This window comes from Acanthochromis polyacanthus, chromosome 9 (genome assembly GCF_021347895.1).
Source record: "Acanthochromis polyacanthus isolate Apoly-LR-REF ecotype Palm Island chromosome 9, KAUST_Apoly_ChrSc, whole genome shotgun sequence".
NCBI lineage: Eukaryota > Metazoa > Chordata > Actinopteri > Pomacentridae > Acanthochromis > Acanthochromis polyacanthus.
Genome location: NC_067121.1, coordinates 13689178 through 13710710, shown reverse-complemented (window position 1 = coordinate 13710710; position 21533 = coordinate 13689178). Strand labels below are relative to the sequence as shown.

The 21533-nt window shown below is 41.9% G+C and overlaps 1 protein-coding gene across 1 annotated transcript in view; it reads left to right on the top strand.

The window, feature by feature from the left end:
- LOC110964770 (disks large-associated protein 1-like) overlaps window positions 1-21533 on the top strand; it is a 212760-nt gene that overhangs the window by 93953 nt on the left and 97274 nt on the right. Inside the window, 1 exon segment of the mRNA XM_051953320.1 lies at window positions 1837-2119. Within this exon segment, the coding sequence (XP_051809280.1) occupies window positions 1837-2119 (283 nt within the window).

Below are 21533 nucleotides of genomic sequence, written 5' to 3'. Positions count from 1 at the left end.
ACACGCCTGGCTGTAACTATACTATGAAGATAAAAGATCCCTCTAGACAACTCTGTGAAAATGTTATTGAAAGCATAAGTCATGGGATGGTTACAAGAGAATTTGTAAGTTACTAAATACTCCTTGGAGTGCAATTAAATCCATCTTTAAGATGGAGGGACACATATATAAATTTACCTAAAACAGGACATCTTCAAAAGAAGAGTGGCCATGTGAGAAAGAAACAAGTGAGGGTGGCCAACAAGCTACCTATGAGTCAACTGAAGGAGTTACAGAAACCAGGAGGACAGAGACGGTGCCTACAACATCTGTTACCTGGGTTCTTTGCCAGTTAAAATTTTCTGGGAGAAACCCAGTGCTGAAAAAAGCTAATATTTGATCTTGACTGAAATCCGCCAGAAGCTACGTGGGAGACTCTGAATTCAACTGGAAGAACGTTCTTTGGTCTGATGAGACCAAAATTTTGCTTTTTGGCCACCAGACTAGACACTATGTTTGGCAGACATCAAACAATGCATATCATCCCCTCACGATGTGAAGATGCTTGTCTGCAGCAGGCAGGCTTGTAAATTCTTCTCAAAAAGTCAAATCATATTGAAAAGAATTAAATGTTGAAAAACAATAAAAGAGGAAAACTTCCAAGGGGCGAAGGTAGTGTAACACCTGATAATGTGGTTTTCGAAACATCAGCCTAAAAAGCAATCTCACAGATTTCAGAGTCGGGAAAATGTTTTTTTAATGGGTTTGAATGCTTATGCAAAATTACAACACAATTTTACTGATATTCAACCAGAGAAATATTTAGATCAGATTAATGTAACAAAGCACCATATTAAAGCACCTCTTGTAACTGTCAAGAAGAACTCCAGGAAAGATCAGGGAAATCATTGAAGCTGAAACTTACTGGTAAAAGCTCGGTAGCTGGAATCTATACAAGTTAGGGACCAAAATGTGAACAACAAACAAGTGAAGGCACTGAACTTATATTTAAGCACTTTAAGTAAACTCACAACATTTAGCAAATTAACAACACAATAACAACTGCTAACCATAACACAACGATAACACACATTTGTACAAACAACACAAAACAAACAAGGTGATGAATGTGAGTGAGGGAGAAAGGAAGGAAGGTGTCTAAAGGAGAGATGCCGCAGGTCCTTCCTTCCTGCTGCAGTCAGACTTTACAATCAAGCCTGCTCCCAGTAGTTCAGTTCACCCACCTACAAACTGTGCAATAAAAAATGTAAATAATGATGCTGTGCAATTTCATAGAAATTTTGCCGTAAATATTGTGGGTTTTTTTCTTCTAGAAGAGGGAAATATTTATATATATATATGCACTGTGTGCATTGTGTGCTGCTCTCTTTTTTATTTAAACTGTTCTATTTGCTGCTGTTACACTGTAAATTTCCCCGCTGTGGCATCAATAAAGGTTTAATCTATCTATCTATCTATCTATCTATCTATCTATCTATCTATCTATCTATCTATCTATCTATCTATCTATCTATCTATCTGTCTATCTGTCTATCTGTCTGTCTGTCTGTCTGTCTATCTAAAACAATATTACAACCAGAGGTGGGTAGAGTAGCCAAAAACTGTACTCAGGAAAGAGTAACGTTACTTCAAAATAATATCACTCAAGTCGAAGTAAAAACTAGTCATCCAAAAAATTACTCAAGTAAAAAAAGTATTTGGTGAAAAGACTACTCAAGTACTGAGTAATTATTTGATTGTAATGTCTGATTTATTTTTTTAAATGAAGTGATCAAACTGACAAAAATGTAAAATAATGTGCAAATTATGGTATTTCCTCCTCCTCTTCTTCTGTAGCTGAGTGAGGTAGAGGTGAATGGGCAGATTGAGCAAGTGTGTGAGCAGGTCTACAGTGAGATGCAGTCCCAGGCCATGGAGGCTGCCATGGACAGTATGGACACCATGGACACCCTGTCTATGCCCGGATGCTTTCGGATGAGGAGCCACAGTTACGTCAGGGCAATCGACCAGGGCTGTGTAGGGGAGGAGGAAGGAGAAGGAGGAAGACCACTGCTCCTGCTGCCATCATCCCCACCACGCACATCTGCCACCACTGTCAGGACCATTCAGAGCAGTACAGGTAAGAAATGGACCTGACTGAACCCCCACATTCATGTAGGCACTAGCCATGAGTGCATCACTTCATCTGCCTCTCTTCTTACCGTGATGTGCCCATCACTTTGGAACAGGGAAAATCAGGTCTCCTTTCTTTATTGATGCAGGCCATTAATTTGACCCGTCTGAGACAGATTAACATCCTTTCCATGACCACAGGATATGTGGTCCAACATGTTTTTGTTTCTCACAATATATTTATTGGATTTTCAAAGTTTAACATAAAACACAAACATCGCTAACGTAAGCAGACAGTTCAGCTTACCAATACATACAATATACATGTATACATCCAAATACATACAAAAGCACATACATGCATATACCCATACCCAATAGCTTTCATCTATTGCCATATAAAGAATCGTCTGACCTGTAATGCATTATAAATACTAATACTAATGCTAATGCTAATAATAATAATAACAACAACAATAAGTATGTGGGTGTGGTCTGTTTCTGGTGACCTCTTATGTATGTGTCTATACATAAGAGGTCACCAGAAACAGACCACACCCACATACTTATTGTTGTTGTTATTATTATTATTAGCATTAGCATTAGTATTAGTATTTATAATGCATTACAGGTCAGACGATTCTTTATATGGCAATAGATGAAAGCTTTGGTCCAAGATAGTCTAGGTAAGGCTGCCAAACTTCATAGAATTGATCTGTTTTGCTGTGTACAATATTCAGAAGATATTCCACAAGAAGCAACTCATAAACAACATTACATCAGCTCTGAAGACTAGGGGCCCTACCACTAGTCCATTGTAATAGTATGCCATTCCTAGCGTCAAAAGTAAGAATGTTATATAACCTTCTGACAGCTGCGTTACTTATAGTCCGATTTGGAAGTAACAAGATCAGAGACATCAGATGCATGTCTAAATCTCTGTCAGATATATCTTGCATTTCACAAAGTATATAGACCAATATTTTTGTAATTTGTAACATGACCACAGGCAGTGGTTTCAGGTACCTGTTTCAGTTTTACACACGTGGACAAAATTGTTGGTACCCCTCAGTTAAAGAAGGAAAAACCCACAATTCTCACTGAAATCACTTGAAACTCACAAAAGTAACAATAAATAAAAATGTATTGAAAATTAAATAATCAAAAACAGCCATTACTTTTGAATTGTTGATTAACATAATTATTTAAAAAACAAACTAATGAAACAGGCCTGGACAAAAATGATGGTACCTCTATAAAAGATTGAAAACTATTTGACCAGAGTGACATGATTAACTCAGGTGTGTCATTTAATTGACATCACAGGTGTTTCCAAACTCATAATCAGTCAGTCTGCCTATTTAAAGGGAGACAAGTAGTCACCCTGCTGTTTGGTGAAAAGGTGTGTACCACACTGAACATGGACAACAGAAAGCGAAGGAGAGAATTGTCCCAGGACATCCGAAAAAAAATTATAGACAAACATCTTAAAGGTAAAGGCTATAAGACCATCTCTAAACAGCTCGAAGTTCCTGTGACAACAGTGGCTCATATTATTCAGAAGTTCAAGACCCACGGGACAGTAGCCAACCTCCCTGGACGTGGCCGCAAGAGGAAAATTGATGACAAATTGAAGAGACGGATCGTTGGAATTGTATCCAAAGAGCCCAGAGCAACCTCCAAAGAAATTAAAGGTGAACTCCAAGGCCAAGGTACATCAGTGTCAGATCGCACCATTCGTCGTTGTTTGAGCCAAAGTGGACTTCATGGGAGACGAACAAGGAGGACACCACTGCTGAAAAAAACTCATAAAAAAGCGAGACTGGAATTTGCAAAAATGCATGTTGACAAGCCACAAAGCTTCTGGGAGAATGTCCTTTGGACAGATGAGACCAAACTGGAGCTTTTTGGTAAGGCACATCAACTCTATGTTCACAGACTCAAAAACCAAGCATACGAAGAAAAGAACACTGTCCCTACGGTGAAACATGGAGGAGGCTCAGTAATGTTTTGGGGCTGCTTTGCTGCATCTGGCACAGGGTGTCTTGAAAGTGTGCAAGGTACGATGAAATCTGAAGACTATCAAGGCATTCTGGAGAGAAATGTGCTGCCAAGTGTCAGAAAGCTTGGTCTCAGTCGCAGGTCATGGGTCTTCCAACAGGACAACGATCCAAAACACACAGCCAAAAACACCCAAGAATGGCTGAGAGAAAAGCGTTGGACTATTCTAAAGTGGCCTTCTATGAGCCCAGATCTGAATCCCATTGAACATATGTGGAAGGAGCTGAAACATGCCATTTGGAGAAGACACCCATCAAACCTGAGACAACTGGAGCTGTTTGCTCATGAGGAGTGGGCCAAAATACCTGTTGACAGCTGCAGAACGCTCATTGACAAATACAGAAATCGTTAAATTGCAGTGATTGCCTCAAAAGGTTGTGCAACAAAATATTAAGTTATGGGTACCATCATTTTTGTCCAGCCCTATTTCATTAGTTTGTTTTTTTTAATAATTATGTTAATCAACAATTCAAAAGTGATGGCTGATTTTGATTATTTAATTTTCAATAAATTTTTATTTATTGTTACTTTTGTGAGTTTCAAGTGATTTCAGTGAGAATTGTGGGTTTTTCCTTCTTTAACTGAGGGGTACCAACAATTTTGTCCACGTGTGTATATATGAGACACAGAGGAGAAAGTGAAGAATCAAAGAAATGTCTGCGATTTGGGGATATATGTATTCTATGTAAAATTTTACTTTGGATTGCCTTAGTTCAAGTACACATAGATATCTTTTTAGCATAAGTCAAAATACCCTCCTATGTCTCCTCATCAATAGTCACTGACAGTTTTTTCTCCCATACACTTCTAAGCTTGTGTGTATTAGCAAGTGACATGTCACACATTGCATTATTGAATGAGCTGAGAGACCCCTTCCCTGATTGTTGAAACAGCATTTTTTTTTCCAATAACAGAGACCTCTGGGTGATCTATAAGTAGTGGTGTGCGCAGACATTTTGGGAGCCAGGTGCTCAGTGGGGGAAAAAAGGGCACGTTGTGTGGTGTGTAGAATCACTGGCTGCCTTAACAGTGTGAGATTTTGAAAAAAAAATCAGGATCTGTAACGGCCTTTACTTTAACATCTTAAGAACACAAAAAGGGTTAATAAAACATTGTAAATGACATCATAATGAAACAAATGACTTTTAGAAAAGTGAGTGAGTTGTGTGAGCATTATCACTCTCCTGCTTTATCATCATGATCAGTCTCATCATCCTCCTTAGATCTTTTTGATCCAGGAGAGCAGAAAGCTGCTTCCCTGGGTGGCCTGCTGTAGCTCCTTTTCTTTGTCTCTCTTGATCCTCTCCCTTCTGGGCATGGTGCAGTTGGTAAATTAAGAGAGATCAACAATATCAAGTCTGATTCCTGACATCAGGCTTTTCTTTTTGTCATTTAGCAAATAAGTCACAGCAAGTGTTGCCTCTGCCTAATGTAGGCTAATAATAAATGTACACAAACTAAATATTCAGTTATAGTATACTGATCATATGCTGTACCAATTCACCAAATAACATTGGTTGTGTGGTCATCATTGTCACGTTTTGTTTATTAATTGCTTATTATTATGGGTAGCGTCGAGCGTATTAAGCAGGTGGGCAGTTGGCTAATTTAGGCACAGTTGTTTAGGGCTACATGAGACAAACTACTTCACAACACAGACAAATAAATGCACCGTGTGGCTTGGCAACTGAGGCTTATGACCAATACACTTAATTCATTTACGTGTTACGTGATTGGTGACTACAGTCAGGGTGGAAATGCCTGTTGGCTATGCAGCTGGTGCCACGTGTGTGTCCACTCCTCGTGTTCACGTTATGAGATGAGGCGGGGCGAGTTGGCACGGGTCGTGTGTATGTGTTTGTGCCTCTGTGTGTGCGCCTGTATGTGTGTTTAATGTTTTAATTAAAAAAAAGTTGAGATGCGGAGGGCAGGCAAAGTAGGTCATTCCAGACATCCCTTCCCCCAGTGACACTTTCCAGCTCTTCCTGGGGGATCCTGAGGCATTCCCAGGCCAGATGAGATATATAATCCATCCAGCATGTTCTGGGTCTGCCCCAGGGTCTCTTCCAAGGTGGATGTGTTCGGAAAACCTCCAGAGGAGGTCTCCTCGGAGGCATCTGAATCAGATGGCCAAACCACCTCAACTGGCTCCTTTCGATGCGAAGGAGCACGGCTCTACTCTGAGCTCCCTCCGGATGTCTGAGCTTCTCTAAGGCTGAGCCCAGCCACCCTACAGAGGAAGCTCATTTCAGCCTCTTGTATCCGCGACCTTGTTCTTTCGGTCACTACCCAGAGCTCATGACCATAGGTGAGGGTTGGAACGTAGATGGACTGGTAAATTGAGAGCTTCGCCTTACGGCTCAGCTCCCTCTTCACCACGACAGCTCGATACAACGCCCGCATTACTACTGACGCTGCACCAATCTGCCTGTCCATCTCCAACTGGAGCACGGAATATGGACGGACATCGGCGCTGCATCGTGTATATATTATGTACGCCCAATGCAGCACAGATGTCTGTGTTTAGATACAGCTGTATAGTAAACGCTGACTTTCGCGTTTATGATAGATCGCAGATGTCCGCACTGTATCGTGCATGCATAATATATGCACGATGCAGCGCCGATGTACGTCCGTGTTCCGCGCTGTGGTAGGACGGATGATTTCTGTTGCAATGCAAGCTCACTTCTGCTTTGGATGATGTATCGTGCTCAGACGATTAGTTGACGTGTCGTTAGTTGTAGGCCTAGTCCAATATTCCACGACTGGGACGGAATCCGCATTGCTCCTCCTGAATCCGAGGTTCAGCAATCGGTTGGAGCCTCCCTTCCAGCACCCGAGAGTAAACTTTCCTGGGGAGGCTGAGAAGTGTGATACCCCGGTAGTTGGAGCACACTCTCCGGTCCCCCTTTTTAAAAATGGGGACCACCAGCCTGGTCTGCCACTCCACAGACACCGTACCCGATGCCCACACGACATTGTAGAGACGTGCTAACCAAGACAGTCCAACAGTGGCCAGAGCCTTCAGCATCTCAGGGCGGATCTCATCCACACCTGGCGCCTTGCCACTGAGGAGCTTCTAAACTACTTCGGCGACCTCTGTCACGGATATGGATGAAGATTCCCTCGAGTCTTCAGGCTCTGCCTCCCCCACAGAGGATGTGTTACCTGGGTTCAGGAGTTCCTCAAAGTGCTCTTTCCACCGCCTGAAAATATCCCCAGTATGGGTCAACAGTTCTCCTCCCCAATTGTACACAGCCTGAGCAAAGCCCTATCTGCCCTTCCTGAGGCGTCAGACGGTTTGCCAGAGTCTCCTCAAGGCCAACTGAAAGTCCTTCTCCATAGCCTCCCCGAACTCCTCCCACACTCGAGTTTTTGCTTCCACGACTGCCACAGCTGCTGCCCTTTTGACCAAATGGTCAAAAGCTCCTGCTTCAGGAGACCCCTGAGCAAGCCAAGCCCAAAAGACATCCTTCTTCAGCCTCCTTCACCGCTGGTGTCCACCAGTGGGTTCCTGGGTTGCTGCCGCGACAGGCACCAGTGACCTTCAGACCACAGCTTCTAACAGGCGCTTCTGCAATGGAGGCTTTGAACATGGCCCACTCAGACTCCATGTCCCCAACCTCCCCCGGGATGCAGGAGAAACCCTTTCGGAGGTGGGAGTTGAAAACCCCACGGACAGAGTCCTCTGCCAGACATTCCCAGTTCACCCTCACTACATGTTTGGGTTTGCCAGGTCTGTCTGGCATCCTTACCTGCCACCCAATCCAACTCACCACCAGGTGGTGATCGGTTGACAGCTCTGTTCCTGTCTTTTCCCGAGTGTCCAAGACATACGGCCACAGGTCTGATGATACAACTATGAAGTCGATCATCGACCTTTGACCTAAGGTGCTCTGGTACCAAGTACACTTATGGGCAACCTTATGCTGGAACATGGTGTTTGTTATGGCCAATCTATGACTGGCATAGAAGTCCAATAACAAAGCACCACTCGGATTCGGATCGGGCAGGCCGTTCCTCCCAATCAACCCCCTCCAGGTTTCTCTGTCATTGCCCACATGAGCATTGAAGTCCCCCAGGATAACTATGGAGTTCCCGGGTGGTAGCCCTTCCTGGACACCAGCCAGAGACTCCAAGAAGCCCGAGTACTGCTGTTCAGTATATAAGCACAAACAACAGTCAGAGTTTTCCCCTCCGCAACACGAAGTCGCAGAGAAGCGACCCTCTCGTTCTCCAGGGAGAACTCCAACAATGCGGCGCTCAGCCGAGGGCTCGTGAGTATCCCCATACCCGCCCAGTGCCTCTCATCCTGGACAACTCTGGAAAAGGAGGGAGTCTTCTCTGGAGAGTCCACTCTCTAGGATTCTGGTTCCAGAACCCTTGCTGTGCGTGGAGGTGAGCCCAACTATATCTAGCCGGTATCGCTCCACCTCCTGCACCAGCTCGGGTTCCTTCCCTGCCAGTGAGGTGACATTCCACATCCTCAAAGCTAGTTTACGCCACCAGGGGGCGGTGCACCTAGATGCCCGCTCCTGCCTACCGCCTGGTTGGCATAGAACCCGACCCCGATTTCCTGCCCAGTGGATGGTGGGCCCACCGGGCTGTGACCCCAAGTTACTTTTTTGGGCTGTGCCCGAACAAGCCCCACGGGGCACCAAGACTCGGCCACCAGGTGCTCTCTAATGAGCTCCTCCCCCCAGACCTGGCTCCAGGGAGAGGCCCCGGTTTCCCTGGTCAGGGCGAGGTAGCGGCTTTCTCTTTGAGTGCTGTTACTGTTACGAATAAGGGTTTGGGAGAACCCAAGCGCAGTCAACAGACAGGCAACAGATGTGAAGGGGAAGGGAGTTTATTAAACAGAACCAAAACCTACAATGTAACTAAACAGGACTGAGGTGGGGAAGCCAAAACCAAACCGCTGAAAATAACAGAAAGGACAGGTACTCACACACCAGTGATAAACTTCACCTAAAAGGAATGAACTGGCTGCGGGCAAGTCCAAAAAACAGCAGAGTCCAAGGGGCAAATCCACAAACTGAAGAGTCCAAAAGGGAAATCCATGAAGGGTAGTCGAGGACGGCATGTGGGTTTGTAACTCAATGCTCCCGCAACCACTGAGGGGAGCAGAGGGCTTTTATACAGAGGAGGGAAGCAGGTGAACGGAATTGGCTGATTACTCCCAGCTGAAGCTCATGCAGCACTCAGCTGTCATCCAGAGGGCGAGCGGCCGGGAGAGAGAGAGAGACAGGAAGGAATAACAGGGCAGGAGCTGGAATGGGATCCTGACAGTCACCAGGGTTTTCCGAATTGCTCTTTCTCTCGTCCCTCTCCCAGGACCAATTTGCCTTGGGAGACCCTACCAGGGGCTATTGCCCTGGACAACATAGCTCCCAGGATCACAGGGACACTCAAACCCCTCCACCGTGATTAGGTGACGATTCATTGGGGGGTACTTTGGTAATGAGGATTCAATGTCTAGCAAAATAGAGGACATTACATTCTTTACCCACTCGGATGTGAACCTCTAGTGAATATACAGCAGGTGTATTTTGAGATTTGGCGGGTCCAGACCAACCACAGACACTGGAAGCTGCAATGTTACCATTTTTAGTCCAGGTTTATGTTTATTGAATATGAATGAACTTAGTCTGCTATTTAGATTTTTTAGTACCCTATTCAAAAATAATATTGGAACCATTTGAACGGGATAAAGTAGCCTTGGTAGCACATTCATTTTTATCAACACTACTCTTCCTAGCCACGAAACAAGGAGTGCATTCCATTGCTCTCCCCACTTAGTACATAACCCTAATAAGTAAACAGTCGGATAAGTGGACCAATATTACCAGAGATCAGTGAAGCATGGTGCTTCCTCTACAACGCCATCTTGGAAACCCCCCCAACATGGTTGTTTTAGAAACGCAAAGCTCCTCACTGCATAAGCAAAGGTTAAAAAAGTTGCTGCCTGCTGAAACGTATTCATCACTGCAATAAGCAAATAGGTAAGAGCAAGCTCTTTGACCAGGCAGTGCAGGCAGTTCATTGTTATGACAACCATGTGCACAGCTTTACACAAATGTGAAAAAGAATATTTGTGTGGTAGAATAAAATAGAATAGAATAGAATATCTGTATTAATAGAAGAAAAATACTTCTAAACTAATGATACAAAGATTAGTTTAAAAGAGAAGGCAATTTTCCATAAAGGAAAGAAAAAAACACAACATAGCAGCAAATGTGGTTGATCATCCACCTGTGTTGCTCAGTGTTATCGATCATTTTAACAGGATAGGAAAGGTTGGAAACCAGAAACGAGTCGTTGGAGTCCTTCTGGGTTCATGGTAGAAAAACGTTTTTGACGTCTCAAATAGTTTTGCAGTGCAGTTACGGCTTTGGGTAGAAATAGTTTTAGTTATGTGAGAGCACTTTTCCTGAGAGGGGTGTATGCTGGAAAAAAAGAGCAGGGACAAATGCTAAGACTCACTCAGGTGTGATAGTGGTTTGGCCCTGTAGCCCCACTTGATATTAGAATAAACCTTGTCCAGTGTAACAGAGAGTAATTCCTGGAGGGGACATGAAAAAAATTGCTCTCTCTCTCTCTCCTGCTCTTCTGGAACTTGCCTTGCAGAGTTGAGCCCTCAGCATGTTATTAAAAGTAATAATAGCAGTTAGCATTGTTCTGTCTTATTGCATATTCTACTTACGTACAGGTTTTTCTATGTTCAACCAGCAAAATCAACAATGTTATTAGGCTGAAATGATACACTTTTATGACCACATCTAACAGAATTTCTTTGCACCATGCTCTAATTTCCACTTTAGTCCATCAAAGTAGCTTTACAAGAAAGTGAAGCTCAAAATAAGTTCCAAAACTATAGAGGAAATACCATCAAGAGTAATCCAACATCAAACTACTCTTCAAAACTATCTATTGTAATGTCGACAAACACAATACAACAAGATATTACAACTATGCCACAAAATATGGCAACTTAAAGATGCGAAAATAAAATGAAATAAAAAATCCCTTATACATTTAAATAATAAATTGTAACAGTAGGCCTGTAAACAAAAAATGTTTTAACCATCAATTTGTTTACTGTATGCTATCTTAACTGTTTAAAACTGTCTGTTTGGGAAAAACTAAAGTACAGTGTCTGTCAACCACACTAAAACATTTCCACCTCACAGAAGATAAGTACCACTTCTCTAAACAAAAGAACTTATATCTGACATTAACATTCTGACAGACGTTTTTGAAAATCCTTTCGTCTACATTTCCTCACGTCTTTTCCCTTATCTATTTTCCTCTCTGTCCTCCCCTGTCTCTCTGTGTCACCTCTGTCACTGCCGGTATTCTACATACTCGTTTGAGCCTGTGAACGATCATAAGCTAGGCTATTTTCTTACCGGCGTACTGATTTAAATAAAAACATTTACACATTAGCATAATTTCTCATCCTATGAAAGATCATCGCGCACTGTTCACACAAAGCTGCCAGTGTTGTGCCGAGTTATGCATGCCCACCGAGATATGCATGTCTTGGCCCAAAAACTGGGGATGCAAATCTCGGCAGATCCAGAATGTGTCCTGCTGAAAAATGCATCCCCCTGTTAATTCCCAGATAGCAAAAGACTCGGGCGGATCCGCCCACACGGCGGCACATCCGCCCAGCGGTCGCACTCATTTCAGCCATGCACAGATGACCCGGTCAGCCTTTGCACAGCGGACCTTCTCAAGGCGGATTGATGGCGGAGGGCAGGCGGACGTGCCACTCGCGCGCACTAGATCTTCTAGAAACGTCTTCTTTTTGACGGCAGCAGACAACCAACTGCAGGATACAAACACCGTAAGTAAAATACGATATAAAAACGTGTCATATTTATGTGAAAGTAAATTTAAAAGTTAAACTACAACATTTTAAATTCCATAGTATCGTATTTTTGTAATATTGACATGAAGACGTCTTATATTTACCTAATGTACGGTCAACTATGCATTTCAGTTAGCTTAAGTTAGCAGTTTGATTTTGTTTTAACTAGTCTATTAACTTCGAGTCTTCTACTAAGTTTTATTCAGACACAGGGACATTCAGTAGAGTTTCTACCCTCCTTAAACCACTGGCCTGACCTAATCAATTGACTTTTGAAGCTATCTTTCTTGAATATATGGTCACTCAGCCCCTCTATAAACTTATATGAGTAACTCTGGTTGCTGGCATACTTATGGAATTTATGTTAAAAGGGAATAAAATATGTCTATTTCAGGCCAGATTTCTTCAGATTTTTATTCTGAGCGATGAGTCGAACAACTGAGTGAGTTGTATATAATGTTATATTCCCCCTGTAATGCTGTTCCAAACTGTGTTTTGGTTAGATAAATGTCTACAACTTCTTTTAGATAATTTAATCGTATTAAGATAAATTAATGGATGCTCCTGTATATTCCAATTCACTTTGGGTTATTTGTAAGTCATCATCTAGATAACATCAAGTCAGTTTTGTTGTGGTTCTTAGGTTTATAATTTGCTATTGTTTAATACTGCATATATGTCCTTACCTTTTCTGATGATAAAAATAAGCATAGAGATGAGAGCAGTTTAAAATGTGCCCAAGTCAGTCAAATATGTTAACCCTGTTCAGGACCTCTGCTGATGTGACATTTTGAATGAATGAATTTTATATATGTGTGTATATATATACATTTTTTTTTTTTTTAAGTAGCTAAGGTGTTTATTTTTTTGGTTTTGTTTTGTTTTTCTCTTGTGTCCCCAGCCACAGCAGTACACTCCTAACATCTGGTCCTGAAAGTTGCACCAGCATCCCCAAATTGAGACCAGAGCCTGTGTAGAGCGTGCAGGTAATGCACTATCCATTAGTGCCAACTACACACAAAAAATGTTTTAACACATAAGCACCTACACATTTGTTCTGTTATGTAAAAGTATCAATACCCTGTCCTGCAAGACAACCAATACTAGTGTCATTATAGCAAACCTAAATGAAGCACTGAAACTTTGGCTTATCCAAGTACAAAAAAATCCCAGGCAAGACATTCAGACCTCATGAGAATGTAAACATATTTGGAAGGAATTAAAAATTCTGAGTTCTCAAAAATAATTAAAATACAAAATTCATGTAAGAACTTTGGTTTTATATTACAACTATGACTGAAAAGATAAAATTGGACATTTCCTTTCATTGGTATTCTAACTGCCATAACAAATATTGTTTAATGATGGCTACAGAAGGTGTTTACTGACCAGCTAATTGTTTCAGAACTTATTGCAACAGATTTATATTTTTAATAGACTGAGGTGCTGTTTGTTTCTTTCCTTCCTTCAAGGATGTTCTTCTTAGTTTAATTTCTGATCAACAAAACGGTTGCAGTGGTGCCACAAATCTGGTGCAGCGACGGCATCACATTTTGGCCAAATTACAGAAGTGATGAAAGAGTGGAAAGAGCAGTGAAAAATCAAGAGGAGCCTGGACCTGACTAGGAAAAGCATGATGTCAGAGTTTTTAAATCATGTGGTACGCTCATTCTCAAACAGTTTGAAAAATGTATTAGTTAACTTCGGCACAGAACAAAATCTGTGCTTTTTTACTAATCTAAAAAAATAGTTTCAGTTAATGTCATTCTGTTTCTATGTAATTTGTTACACTGTCAGTTTAAAACTGTGGTGAAGTTTGACATTTAATTTTCAGATCAGTACTTTATGGCTCGACAACTGATGAAGAAATCCCTGACCTGCAACACAACAGATTTACAGTCTGAGGCGGAAGAGGAAGAAGTAAGACCAAAGAGAAAGCCAAAGCGGATGGAAGTGTAAACGTATGTTTTCTTAATATTGTACATGAATATTTTGACCTTTCAGATTCATAACTAAGTGAATTTGTGTAAACACGTTCTGAGTAAATGCATTCTCCAATAACGCACAAAATTTGATTTCTCTGGTTATGGAGGTAATTACCACACAAGTGAACACATTTGGGGTTTTGGTCTTTAAAAAAGATAAACATTGGACCTATCCTTCACTTTGGATAGTCGGTGCACTTAACTGACATACACGGAGTTGCACAGCAATAACCTGAGTGTTACTGTACAACTTGGTTGTTTATCAGAGGGGTCAGAGTGGATCACAGGTCTGTCTGGTTTTGATCCTCACAGGAGTTCAATTACATTCACACTTAGCCAAATGAACAACACCAAGAGGGAAAAAAAAGCCTAGAGTTCAGTTGAACCAAACTAAACATTGCAGTAGTGAAACATTCCTAGGATTAACTTTTAATAGTCAATCTCAGAATATTGGAGCTTCACAGTGGCAGACCCACATCAGACATGTGTTGTTGCATAAATGTACAATGTTGTTTGAGGGCAGTCAGATTCTCCTAGCACTACAGTTTTCTGAGTCCTTATGAATTCCCTGGATCCATCCTTGATCTCAGAATGTTTTCAATAAAGGTTAAGGAAAGTATATAAGAAGTGCCTAGGCAGAGCCCCTGTCTTCTTTCAGAGGCTCTTCAGGCAATGATGATGCACTTTGTGCAGAATATTTGCAACATAACCACCAAAGAACTGCCACAACACTCTTTACAAATAAATTCATTTACAGCTTGAGTTTTTTTTTTTGGCAAATGAACATTGATGTTATTGGTAATAACAGCATCAGCAAAGATAACGGAATGTGGGTTTTTTTTTGTATTTATTTTTTAATATTTCAACCCACTTCACAGCCATTTCTTTGGGGATACCACTGATGACAGCGAGGATGGAGGCCAACAAAAAAAGACAGGCAGAGGTCCAGCCGAACCCTTGTCGAAACAGTGTGCTCCTGTTATCCCTCCACCACCTTGCCGAGTGCAGAATAGCAGCACAGTTGCCCCTCTTTCACCCACCACTCAGATGGAACATACGTAGAAGACCGGCTGAAGAACAAAATCCTTCAGAAGACCAAGTCTGCCGACCTACCTAGCGAGGGGGAAGGTGTGGATCTGACACTATTGCCTGTTCTGGTGAGCAATACCTCAAACAACAAGGAGATGCAAATAAACCTTCAAGCTCTTTTACACACTCACAGACTGCTCTCTTACACACAGCACACTCTCACACACACCCTCAGACATCTAACTCTCACACATACAACTCACTCACAGACAGCTTACTCTCACACACACAGCACACTCACACAGCACGCTCACAGACAGCTACAGTAACTCTCACACACAGCACATTCACAGAACACACACTAACAGACTAACAGGCAGGCACTTTCTCAAACGGAGCCAGCACAGTTAAGAGACTTTTCGAGATTAGCGACCATAGCATGTAGTAAGTGCTATTCCCGCGTGTTTGCACGTCTTGCTGAAGTTGTCTTACGGGCTGGTTTAGTTGCACCTGGATGTCCTCCAAGTGGGAGTATGCTAAGCTGGAGTGCATAAAATGTCCCACTATTTTACGTCCTTCTGCCACTGCATCCGTAAAATGGTATCGATGTAGTAGGTATCGATGTGCGGGGCGGCTGTGGCTCAGGTGGTAGAGCGGGTCGTCCAACGATCGAAGGGTCGGCGGTTTGATTCCCGCTCTTGCCTAGTCATGTGCTGTTGTGTACTTGGGCAAGACACTTAACCCACCTTGCCTCCAGTGCTCTTCACTGGTGTATGAATGCGTGTGAATGTTGGTGGTGGTCGGAGGGGCCGTAGGCGCGGATTGGCAACCACGCTTTCGTCCGCCCCAGAGTGAGAATGTGTGAGCGTATGGTTGAATGGAAGCAATTGTTGTATAAGCGCTTTGAGTACTCTGATGAGTAGTAAAGCGCTATATAAGAGCAAGTCCATTCATAGTATCGGAGAAGTTTTATGACTTCGAGTATGAGTATTTGAAGGCAGTATCGGCCCGATGCCCAATACCAGTATCGGTATTGATTCATCCCTGTTTGTCTTAGGAAGGGACCCTAACTTATGAGAATGGTTAAACGTGTTCAAAAGCACTTTCAATCAGTGGCAGTTTTTCATGGAGGCCAAGGGAAGCCTGGCTTCCCCAAAAAATATGCAAGAAATAAAAAATATAAATAATCTTCACCACTATGTATTTTATGCTTTATATTTTTGTCATTCCTTGTTGTCAAAACACTACATCAGGCATTTCTGCTTTGTGAGGAGCAAAACAGTGCCCCTCTTGTCAAGCTCTTTTTGTGCATTACACTATGTCTCTCATGCCCTCTGCACTGTCTGTCTGTTCAGAGGCCAGCTTCGCCTTGCCTCCCGTAGAGAAAAAAACAGCCCGTATTAGCCAATCAGATTGAAGCAAGGCTCATTGCTTAATGGTCGATGCATCACTAAAAAAAAACATAAGGGAGGCCAGATCAAATCTGGCTTTCAACCAATCACAAACTGGATGAACAATACCCACTCTAATGCAGCTGTCCCACCAGGCGCCAGCAAGCCCACACAGCAAGTTGTAGGGTACGTACCGTTATGATTTTATAGCTCTCGTTATCAATAATGGGGCACCACCCTAGATCCTAGGGAAATAATAAATTTTAATAAATAATATTTTAATATACATAAAAAATTTTGATCAATCTCATATCAAAAAGTCTGAATCCTCGGTTAAAGTGACCACAGTCTTACACAAAGAAAACATTTAAGACTGAGTTTGATCTAAAATGAGGTATTTATTAACTATTCTTATGAAAATAATGACAACGTGAACTATATACAATGTAGATATGGTGTGTGTGTGTGTGTGTGTGTGTGTGTGTGTGTGTGTGTGTGTGTGTGTGTGGTGTGTGTGTGTGCGTGTGTGTGTGTGCGTGTGTGGAAGTGGAGTGTGTGAAAGTATGTGTGAGAGAGAAGGAAATATGGTGAGGATTAGCCAGAGCTAACCTGACGAGGTAACCGGTAATTTGGATTAAGAATTCTAATGATTTGTAAAAGAATAAATTGATGAAATGAATTAATTGACCAAGCGGTAGTACATCACCCATAGAATGGAATCAGAGCAAACTCAGCTGGAGTTATTGAAGTGAACCGTCATGGGGCTGGGACTTGCGGGCCTTCACAGAAGCAGCACAACGGTCTGGACTTGCAGGTTCGGAGCGGTGTGTCGTCGTTATGGCCACGCTTGGATGTCGTGCCACGGGTTGATCGATTCTATGCAAATGGACCTGATCCAGCAGGTCTCGCGAGTTCTCAGCTGAGTGTTGCTTTGCCAAGAAAAAACGGGTGTTGATGAAAAACTGTCAAATTAAGAAAAATAAATGCTGGTTCTGAATCGTTCTCCAGATTAAAACGAATAAAAATTCGGCTTAACGTGAGCAAAATGTCTAAGGACTAATGTTCCAAAAATATTAAGAGATAAATAGTTAACAAACTTAGATGGTGAGGGAATTTCAAAGATAGGAAAAACGTGCTTTAGGTAAGAAAATAATGGGAATCTCTGTCATGGATTCCCAGGTAGTGCAAGAACGGGAAGAGAGATAAGAGAGAGTAGAGAGTGAAGGTGGGGGCTGCTTAGGCTTATATCAGGCCAAAGGGGCCATGGGAGGACCCCCAAGGTGGAGGGAAGCTTCGGCGTGATCTCTGGTGGTAACATGACCCCCTTCCTTTGTCTCAAAGAGAGAGATGGAGAGAGATGGAAAACTACTCCAGAAGGTACTTAAACATTGGGAATATTAAATGATTAAAACGTGATCTGTCTATCTCTCCACCATATTTCAGTTGTGTGAAAGAGAAACGCATGTTCCTAAATGTGTAGATTAATACATATGTTCATATTATGTGAATTATATTCATAACTTATGTTATGTTATGACATTAAAAATATCATCACAGTGAAAATATAACAAACAAGTCAGAGATTTGGTAACAGGTAAATACAATGGTCATCATTTCAACCTAAATGGAGAGAAATTCAGAGATGTTAATACTGGAATTCATTCCAAAATCATAGGTATCCTGGGAAGAAATGATTAAACATCACAAATTAATAAATCGACTCATATAAGACATGTAAATATGATTTCGAATATGTCATAGATGAAACACTGTGAGTAACTGTGTAAATCTGGAAAATACCACATGCATATAGAAATATTATTTGGCAAGTGTTTTGTTTAAGTCAGTTCCAGTCTCTTTGTTTCAGCCAAAGAGAGAGAGAGGGTGACTCCAGCCTTCAGCCATAAAGTTTACGACTTGTTATCTGATCTGTGGAATGCAGAGACGTCTCCGGCTGAGGGTCTCCTAAAGCTGAAAAGGGATTTTAGCATGAAAGTTCATTAAACAAGACATCCATAGCATATAATTGAAAGTCATTGTCTTTTAAAACAAAAGTTATTTCAGGGGTTTAAATGTTCACAGGAGCTCCATCCTTCTGTGAATGAAAACCCACAGAAATACAAATGTCTCAATCTTCCTATAGAGATGGGTGTTGGTCAGTGCTGGAGAGGGACAGCTTATCTGACGTTTTGATCAGCTCAGGAATTCCAGGGCCTTTGCAGTATTCCTACAAAGTATAGCCATCAAGCTAGCCAGAGAATGGATGGTGACAGGGACCTTGAGTTTCTTGTAAAAAAATGACTTCACAAAACTTCCTTTTGAAGTTCAACTACAAGTCAAAAGTAGGCCAACTCCAAAGCTCAATCTAACTAAGTGTAGAGCTAATGGAAAAGCTCGATCTTTTTGTGAAGCTAACTATGCCAGAAACGAGTGGCTAACGGGAATTGCTTAACCGGCTTTTCTGCTGGCCATGTCTCCTATTTGACCGGTCTACCGGCTCCCTGAACAACCCCTGGAGCACTTAACCTCTTTTATTCACTGAAATTAATGAGAAGTCGGTAGAATAAAGGTACTCTAACAGTAGGCTGATTTGTTTACATGAAAATAACAGTTAAAACACCGAATCTAATTTGTTGTTCACACTGGCTTCCTCTGTAATTTTGGTCACGGGCCGCCACTGCTTTCAATTGTTTATAAATCTGACCGACAGCCACCAGGCCCTGGGACTTTTCCAGATCTTAAAGTGTGCTCAGCTTTAGTTCCATCCTCCCATGAAATTCATCCATTCAGAAACCTTCTTTATTTGTCATTGGCCAAGGGAAGAGTCAGGTTAGAGAAGAAACTCTCTGCCAGTCCTGAGACTGCTGTCTGCTCACTTTTGTACAGCTTGTTATAAAATTTTGCAAATTTTAACCCTAATCCATGTATGCCATCGTTATCCAATTTAATTAGACCAGAGGGATCTTGAACAAAGGCAGTGTTCTGAGAATTAGACCACCCTTTCACCAGATTAGCCAAATACTTGCTTGATTTACTACAAAACTCAACTATCATTTTTGGGATTACTCATTTAATATTTCCTTTTTTAACAGCTGCAGAAGTCCAAATCCTGAGTTTACTGGAGTATATGAAACACCAGCAAGAGCAGTTAATTGTCAAGGTAAACTATCTGACAAGCAGGCTGAACCTAACTGGCCAAGAAATGGAAGTGCCTGACCCGATACAGTTTCCCTTGACATCAATGGAGGAAGTGGAGGATTTTGAAGAGTGGCTGAAAGACCCTGCAAATTCTCAACAGAAGCAGAGTGTGGTGAGTTTTTTGTTGTTAGATTATATTAGATTACATTACATGACATTAGATTTGGGCGGCATGGCTCGGTGGGTAGAGTGGCCGTCTTGTAACTGGAAGTTTGCCGGTTCGATCCTCGGCCCATCGAGCGCATGTCGAGGTGTCCCTGAGCAAGACACCGAACCCCTAATTGCTCCTGGTGGATCGTGGTTAGCGCCTTGCATGGCAACTTCCGCCATCAGTGTGTGAATGTGTGTGTGAATGGGTGAATGTGACGTATCATGTAAAGCGCTTTGGATAAAAGCGCTATATAAATACAACCATTTACCATTTAAATGATCCCTTAGGGAAAAACTCCCTCAGGCAAATAAACAATCAGTAGTGGCTGATTATTACAGATAAAAAGATATATAAAAAGAACAGATTGTTCTAAATAAAACTATTCATAAATAGAATATGAATATAGATATAAATTAAATATATACACACGTGGACAAAATTGTTGGTACCCCTCAGTTAAATAAGGAAAAACCCACAATTTCACTGAAATCACTTGAAACTCACAAAAATAACAATAAATAAAAAATTTATTGAAAATTAAATAATCAAAAACAGCCATTACTTTTGAATTGTTGATTAACATAATTATTTAAAAAAAACAAACTAATGAAAACAGGGCTGGACAAAAATGATGGTACCTCTATAAAAGATGAAAACTATTTGACCAGAGTGACATGATTAACTCAGGTGTGTCATTTAATTGACATCACAGGTGTTTCCAAACTCATAATCAGTCAGTCTGCCTATTTAAAGGGAGACAAGTAGTCACCCTGCTGTTTGGTGAAAAGGTGTGTACCACACTGAACATGGACAACAGAAAGCGAAGGAGAGAATTGTCCCAGGACATCCGAAAAAAATTATAGACAAACATCTTAAAGGTAAAGGCCTATAAGACCATCTCTAAACAGCTTGAAGTTCCTGTGACAACAGTGGCTCATATTATTCAGAAGTTCAAGACCCACGGGACAGTAGCCAACCTCCTGGACGTGGCCGCAAGAGGAAAATTGATGACAAATTGAAGAGACGGATCGTTGGAATTGTATCCAAAGAGCCAGAGCAACCTCCAAAGAAATTAAAGGTGAACTCCAAGGCCAAGGTACATCAGTGTCAGATCGCACCATTCGTCGTTGTTTGAGCCAAAGTGGACTTCATGGGAGACGACCAAGGAGGACACCACTGCTGAAAAAACTCATAAAAAAGCCAGACTGGAATTTGCAAAAATGCATGTTGACAAGCCACAAAGCTTCTGGGAGAATGTCCTTTGGACAGATGAGACCAAACTGGAGCTTTTTGGTAAGGCACATCAACTCTATGTTCATAGACTCAAAAACCAAGCATACGAAGAAAAGAACACTGTCCCTACGGTGAAACATGGAGGAGGCTCAGTAATGTTTTGGGGCTGCTTTGCTGCATCTGGCACAGGGTTGTCTTGAAAGTGTGCAAGGTACGATGAAATCTGAAGACTATCAAGGCATTCTGGAGAGAAATGTGCTGCCTAGTGTCAGAAAGCTTGGTCTCAGTCGCAGGTCATGGGTCTTCCAACAGGACAACGATCCAAAACACACAGCCAAAAACACCAAGAATGGCTGAGAGAAAAGCGTTGGACTATTCTAAAGTGGCCTTCTATGAGCCCAGATCTGAATCCCATTGAACATATGTGGAAGGAGCTGAAACATGCCATTTGGAGAAGACACCATCAAACCTGAGACAACTGGAGCTGTTTGCTCATGAGG